The sequence below is a fragment of the Salvelinus alpinus genome, chromosome 17, assembly GCF_045679555.1.
Source record: "Salvelinus alpinus chromosome 17, SLU_Salpinus.1, whole genome shotgun sequence".
Lineage (NCBI taxonomy): Eukaryota > Metazoa > Chordata > Actinopteri > Salmoniformes > Salmonidae > Salvelinus > Salvelinus alpinus.
The window spans coordinates 25,218,601-25,225,805 of record NC_092102.1 but is presented as its reverse complement, the minus strand read 5'-3'; the positions used below and the strand labels follow the sequence as shown (position 1 = coordinate 25,225,805).

At 42.7% G+C, this 7,205-nt stretch overlaps 1 protein-coding gene across 2 annotated transcripts in view; it reads right to left on the bottom strand.

Moving 5' to 3' along the window:
- Positions 1–629: 629 nt before the first annotated feature.
- The window catches only part of LOC139542580 (plexin-A1-like), a 326,765-nt gene continuing 320,189 nt past the window's right edge, over positions 630–7,205 (bottom strand). For both annotated transcript variants that reach the window (XM_071348188.1, XM_071348189.1), the window contains exons 29-32: positions 6,958–7,127; positions 6,637–6,849; positions 6,232–6,382; positions 630–4,375 (exon numbers count right to left, since the gene is read on the bottom strand). In XM_071348188.1, the coding sequence (XP_071204289.1) occupies positions 4,280–4,375; positions 6,232–6,382; positions 6,637–6,849; positions 6,958–7,127 (630 nt within the window). In that variant the 3' untranslated portion in view covers positions 630–4,279. The remainder of the gene's footprint in view (positions 4,376–6,231; positions 6,383–6,636; positions 6,850–6,957; positions 7,128–7,205) is intronic.

The following is a 7,205-nucleotide window of genomic DNA, read 5'->3' as shown; positions in this document are numbered from 1 at the left end:
ATTATAGCGTTATTGGTTAAGGGCTTGTAAGTAAGCATTTCACTGTAAGGTCTACACCTGTTGTATTCGGCGCATGTGACAAACACAATTTGATTTGATTTGAATGAGAGCGCGAGAGAGGAAGAGAGGGAGAGATTCGTAAGGCCAGACGATACGTTGAGATTTCTGGAAAGAGAGAACGGAATGATACTACAATACTGTACATGATACAGCACCGGTAAAAGAAACGGTGATCTGATCATTTCAACAGTATGATACAATATATCACACCATTACTGCTAAGTGAACATTTGTTTCAGACAGCGTCATTTAAGGATTCAGTGGACTTGTAATCATGGGGTAATTCTGGTGTTGATGGGAGTTTCTGGGAGTAATAGAATTAGGCAGGTGGCCATGTGCTGTGAACAAATGGGCTCATTGAGTTGAAGGAGGAGACAACCATTACCATCACCATTGTCACACTGATGGACAACTAGGAAAAGGCAGGAAATCTGTTGCATTCTGCAATGCTTTAGAGCTGCATATGAACTAACGCCATAGTACTTTCAAGGTATATGCCTGTCTGTAATGTCTTGGGTGCTGAACTAATTTCTAAGAGCCAGACAGAAAAAAACAAGACAGACAACAGATTTTGCAAAAAAGTTGAATCTCTCCTTGATGCGTGTTTATTTACAAGTAATAAATCTGCAAAATAGGAAAGAGCAGAATATTTACATGAGCGTGAAACAGCCAACCTGTCACAGTTGCTTCAAATCTGAAACTCTTAAAAAGGTATTAGAATTCAGAAAGTATTACAACTCTTTAGTTTCTATTTTCTCTTAAATCTGTGTCTAGATATTTTTATGTTTGATCCTAAGCCTTTTAAAATTGACTTTGAAAAAAGGAACTGCTTTCCAATATGCCAAAACAAACCAAACGAGGGAATCGGGAGGACAGGGATAGAAGTTGTTCAGTGGCAGAGGGGGAAACCTGTGAAAGTGTAATGAGTGGGCATGGTCAGGTGGTGGATTGTGGGTAATGGAGGGGTCATAGAGGGTTGTGGGAAGGGGGAGCTGACAAGGCACTATGTGCAAAGTGAAAGCTCTGTGTTCATCAAACAGCATCTGGATCTCTCCCTCTGGCTTTCCTTTCTGTCTTCCACCCAACTCGCAATGGCAGACAGACACAACAACAAAAGATAAGTAGAGACTACTTCAAAGGAGTTCTGGCGAGAAGTCTCTTTCTTTTCATCTTTACACAACAAGTGGCATAGTAAAATGAAATAACAACACAAAACATAACATGAGAGACCAACTGCCCCAGTACTTACAATATAACTTGTTTCATACTCTATAGAGTAACGTTACAGATTACCACATTAATCCATAATCCTGCCAAGATGCTGATCATCATCATCCAAACATCTTCCACTTAAATAACAGAGGAGCAAAAGGACATCAAAGCAGGAGAACCCCCTGGAGACTTTGTAACGCAACCAGCTGTTTTACAATCACAGTCATCAAAGCCTAGCTTGTGTGTGGCGGGAGGGAGGCAGCACACAGAAACATTTTCCATCCACTAAACAAATAAGGGAGACAAATGTGCACAATCAGGTAATAAAATATGCTTAACGGAAGAACAGTGACAGAGCAGAACCATCACAAATAGGGTGAAGGAACAGAAAAGTGGTCAAGCACTATAAGAGGCCTTCTCTTGGTATGGGAAAAACCAGTAACGAGCAGATAACCCTGTTTAAGTTGAATTACTACTCCATACTCCATACGCCCTGCTCTCAGATATCAAGTAAAGAATACAATACATACATACAGTCCAGCCTTTTGTGTTTGGTTGGGAGGGGAGGCAGGGATTGGTGGAAGGGTGGGGTGTACCGTATAGGAGTACCTTTATTGAGTTTCCAACACTAGGACAGGCCTGGGATGGAGAGTAGAGACTAGAGGGAGTTGATATTGGAGAATGACCAAGAGAGAAGGATGGGAGTAAGAGCCCTGCAGAACACTAAGATGAATTTTAAAAATCCATATATTTTCTGAAATGTCTAACCAAATATATCATGTGTTATTGAGACCTGCTCCCATTTCAAACTGAAAAATTATAAATAAATAAACGGAGAAAATGCTTTTCATTTTCATTAAATCCCACCATCTTTGTTGAAGCCTGATGTAGGATAGCTGGACAGATGGCCCAAGGTTACATATCACAACTCCAGCCTGTGTGATCCACACGGCTCTCACCGGAGAACTGACCTAAATATTTCAGAGGTTTCTCAAACATTTATCTGGTTTGTTTTTCCTCCATATCTCCTTTAATCTCAGAGGATACTGACCGAAAGGGAATCGATGCAACATATTAAAGGGAGACATTTCACAAAGGTATCCGGTTTCTGAGGCAACAAAAACCATCCGGCGGTTAAAAAACACACAAAGATTGAGCTACATTTCATTATCTTGTCACATCACAGATGTTTGCATTTCAAAATATTTGTCGCTGTTTTTTTTTCATCTTCACAGCAGACTAAAAAACGAAGAAAAGAGAATTCTGAATGTTCACCTTCCTTGGTGCTTCAAAAGTCCTCTTTTCTCTTTTGAATGACGCTCGTCACAGATGCCGTTACAGAACATAAGGGACCCTGGGAGAGTCTACTCTGCTAGCACAACCAATGTTTGGTTTCTGCAGAGTACCAAGAAAACAACTCATACAACTTTCACCACACCAACAACAAAAATTAAACCATCTTTTTAATTGCAATAAAAAAGAACTGTTGAATGTTGAAGTCACTAGAGTGACAATGCTTGCTCTCATGACGGGCTAAAATCAGGAGGAATTACTCTTCACTCAAAGCTTTACCTAAAAACTCCTCTCATCTTTGTCTGCAAACCTCTACCTCAGTGTCCACCATGACAGTCTGTAGGATAGTCTAACAGTGATCTATCTGAGGGAAAGGGACAGCGGGAAAACTTCAGGAAGGCTTTGAAAGGGTAGTGGGTGAATTCAACCTTTGCTACATTTAACATGGCGCTAAACCCAATGAATCCTTCTGTGGAGTATCACAGTACTTTAAGCTACGTTACTTGCTCCCAAACAACCTTGAGGTCCCAGAACAAAAGTAATCTAACTTTGCTGTGGTCCGGAGCCTGTGCACAGAGGCGTGCATGGTGGTGGATGGAACCAAGAGGGCTGCTCATTCAGGTGGCTGTGAATGTGAGGTTGTCGGCTAACACAGGAGGCTGTTTTTCTCTGAGTTGTACTAAAAAAAAAACAAGCCTTTGGTTTTTCTAAAAGCCACGATAGCACTGGTTGTATTAAATACAGGAATAAAATACAGTCATTTCCAGTACCATAAAAACAAATGTTCTCCCAAGACAGGAAAGGCCCCAAGACCTAACGATTTGTTGACTTGCTTCTACAATTTTTTTGTCATTTAATTTTTTCTTTTTTAAAACTTTACTCTCACCTTCAGTCACTAGGCATGACAACATTTGAATCATAACACATTTTATCTAAATAAAAAGTTTTTGCACTAAACAACATTTAAATAAAACATGGCACAGGACAAGGTTTCATAGTTCAGTCTTTGAAATATCAAATCATTTTCTTTCAAAGTATTTTGTACATTAAAATGGAAAACTTTTGACTATTTTCATTTGTTTCTTTAAAAATGAAGTTGTATTTATATATCTATATATCTATATTTATATCCTCTTCTTTTGATTTAGCTTTTTTGTAAATTGTGCAAATTCAGCAGTAACACAAGTGGCACACCAACGGAGAGAGTAGGCAGTTGTTATACACAAGATCAACAACTAAATCAACCAAATAGAAATAAAATGGATCTGAAAATCAAACTGACGTCCATGAAAGTTGATGAAGTCTCTGATGATAGACTGCTGACACGTCAGAAGCGTCCATGGGGCCTTTATAAATGAAGTCCTTTCTCCATAGCCCCCCTTACATATATATATATATATCTCCTGGCCTCTTTAGCCAGCTGCTTCACAGTCCCTGTCCTGTATGTGGGTAGATAATCAACACGGAAGACAAACTGAAACCAGTGATGAAGACCGTGATGATAAGACACTTTCTCGGGGCGACAGACGGACGTTAAGTGTTTATAAATGAGGGGTTGTTTGGATGTGCCGGGGCCCAGGCCTAACTCTGGTGGGTCTCCAGTGTACTGCTTGTGTCCTTGCAGTTCTTACGCGTTGTGTTGGGGTTAGGAGCTGGGGTCAGTGAGAGAAGGCCTAGCTGCTACCCTCTCCGACCCTCAGTGGCGGGCCATTCCTCAGCTGGCCAGGGCCATGGTGTCGATGACCTGCTCCAGCTTACTGCGCAGTCTTTGCCTACGAGACTGTTCATCCTTCTGCAGCGCAGACAGGATCTGGGGAGAGAGGAGAGAGGAGAGAAAGAGAAAGAAGAGAGGAAAGAGGGAGAAAGAAGAGAAGGAGAGAGGGAGATCTGTCAACAGATCAGCAGGGTGGACCACCGACAGAGAAAGTCTATCAGAACATCTGTAAGTCTGTGTAAAGTCTATCAGAACATCTGTAAGTCTGTGTAAAGTCTATCAGAACATCTGTAAGTCTGTGTAAAGTCTATCAGAACATCTGTAAGTCTGTGTAAAGTCTATCAGAACATCTCTAAGTCTGTGTAAAGTCTATCAGAACATCTCTAAGTCTGTGTAAAGTCTATCAGAACATCTGTCAGTTTTTAAACAGCTGTGGAAGCAAACATGCCGTGATGGTGGCATGAGTAGGCTATTTACTGGTATTTACAATGCCAAAGACTTTCATGTAGAAGCATACAAACAGTTGAAATCTTTCCCTACAAACACCATACAGCTGTTTACTCATGAATATTGAAGAAATATACAAGGAAAGAGAGGCAGAGTGACATCCATAGTTTACCTCTGTATGGAAAGTTGAATGTCTACTACATGACATTGCATAGAAAAACATTTTCATTAAACAGGCGGATGACGATGGAAGCTGCGAGGGGAGCTGTATGTACTATGGCATTATGGGAACTGGAAGAGGAGGTGCTGGTGGGTCCATTAGTGATAGGTAGCTGTGTACTAGCTGTTAGGGACTCATGCAGGAGAATGCATAATGGCCTGCTAATGCCCCGTGTGTTAGTGCTGCTGTGACGGATGAGGGGGGCGAGAGGAGGACCCTGCAGCCGCCCGCATCTGGATAATAAGCCTTAATGAATGGGAGCGGCTGCTTAAATAGAGGCAGCTGCAGCTGTTGCCTCAGACACAGGAACCAGCACTGCTGAGAGATGAGGGGAGAGGGAGGGGGGTAGAGATAGGGTCTGATGCTGAGTGGAGATGACTGAATATACCCCCCTCACTTCCACCACCATGCTCTCTCCCCCCATGCCCTTTGAAAAGGCAAGCAGAGGCTGCCTGAACCTCTCACAGCACACACTCAATGCACTATAACCAACAAGGTAGGAGGAATTGTCTGAGCAGACAGACAAACATTGTTTACCTGTTTTTGAAGGCCACGGCAGACACTCTCAGAGTGAGTACAGTACAGTAGCTATCCTAGCACTGCCTTCCTCCCTCGCTGGCTGGCTGTCTGTCCTAATGGCTGGGAGCGGATGGAGTGGATAGAGTGGAGGGAGCTTCTGCATTGCCTCATTATCTCTCCAGTTCCACAGCCCAGTCTCCGTGAGTCACTGACTTTAGCCCTTTCCAGGCTCTGCTCAGCTCTCTGAGAATTAGCACTCAGTGTACAGTCTCATTCACATCTCCTACATGGAGTAGCTACACTATACCGGCTCTGCCTCAATGCATAAGCAACGTTTCAAGAATGATTAGTCAGTCTATTTTGGTGGGGAAATAAATTCATGCACATGGAATATAGTGTGTTAATGAACTCCCCGGAAGGATAGCACATGGGAGAATGAATAAAACACATAAATCCAATGTGGTCCATTAGTTTCATAATATGTACTTTAATTACTTAAATAGCTGCATGCATTTATGGATGCATACTCAGTTATCTTCTAATTGAATTAGAATGCCCACATTCCATTCATCATGAAAACTAGAGGGCACATACAAAGGGTCTCACCCCTGTGTTAACATACAGAACCAATGGCTATTCTACGCTGATTTCTTCATGCTGTGTGACTAATATATATTTATAAAATACATTAGATATCTATATTATTAAACTATTATAATGTTTATGATTAATATTGCAATATCTTCATAATATACCGGTGACTCACCTCATCTTTGTACTTGACGATATAGGAGTAGATCTCATGCAGGGCACTCATGCTGTTGAACTGGCTGAGGTGCAGCCGGGACTGTTCAGCCAGGTAGGCACTCATGTCCTGGTCGCTGATGGCCGGCATACGGGAGATGTCGGAGTAGTACCTGCAGGACAGGAGGGGAGCAGAGAGGGAGGGGGTTAGCATCCTGGACTGGAGAGGACACCTCTTTAGTTGTGTATGTGAAGGACTGCGATGAAAAGGTCAATGCCTCAATCAAGTACTTGTCAACAACCTTCATCTAATCTAATTTCACCAACTGTTAAAACGCTGGGTGCATACTATATATTTTGGAAATGGAAGCATTGAAATGGACAATCTTACAAACTAGAAGGCAGTTGAGCTCTCTGTCATTCATACCTCTCCACCCAGTTCTTGTAGTTAGGGATATCCTTGGCGTAGAGCAGCTTGTTGGAGGGCGAGTCTTTGCCCAGCTTGTGTTCTGACGTGGAGCAGGAGTCCATGAAGGTCTGGGCCACCACAGACAGACAGGCGTCTGTGATGCTGTTCTTATGGATGTCAAACACAAACTGGGGGTTCTTGATCACGTTCACCCAGAACCGCAGAGGCAGACTGGGACGGGAGAGTTATCATGAGAAGATGGATACCATCAACCAAATACACACATAGAGAAGAAACAGCCAACCAAACCATTGCTATTTGTTCTGTAATGTGTCTCACCAATTGCTCTTCCAGGTGTGCCGTACGTCTGAGTCTGATATGGAGTGTTTGTCGGCCTGCTCGTCCAGGAAGTCAAACATGTACTTGATGGCGAGAGGCAGGGCGCTGCCGCGGTGGGCCGTGCTGAAGATGGTCTCAAACAGGTCATCCACAAACTTCTGCAACGTACCCTGAGGACAGTAGGGATTAGAGGAGAGATTCATTTCCCCCATTAAGGGGAAGTGGCTGTGGAGAGGACGCTACATTCT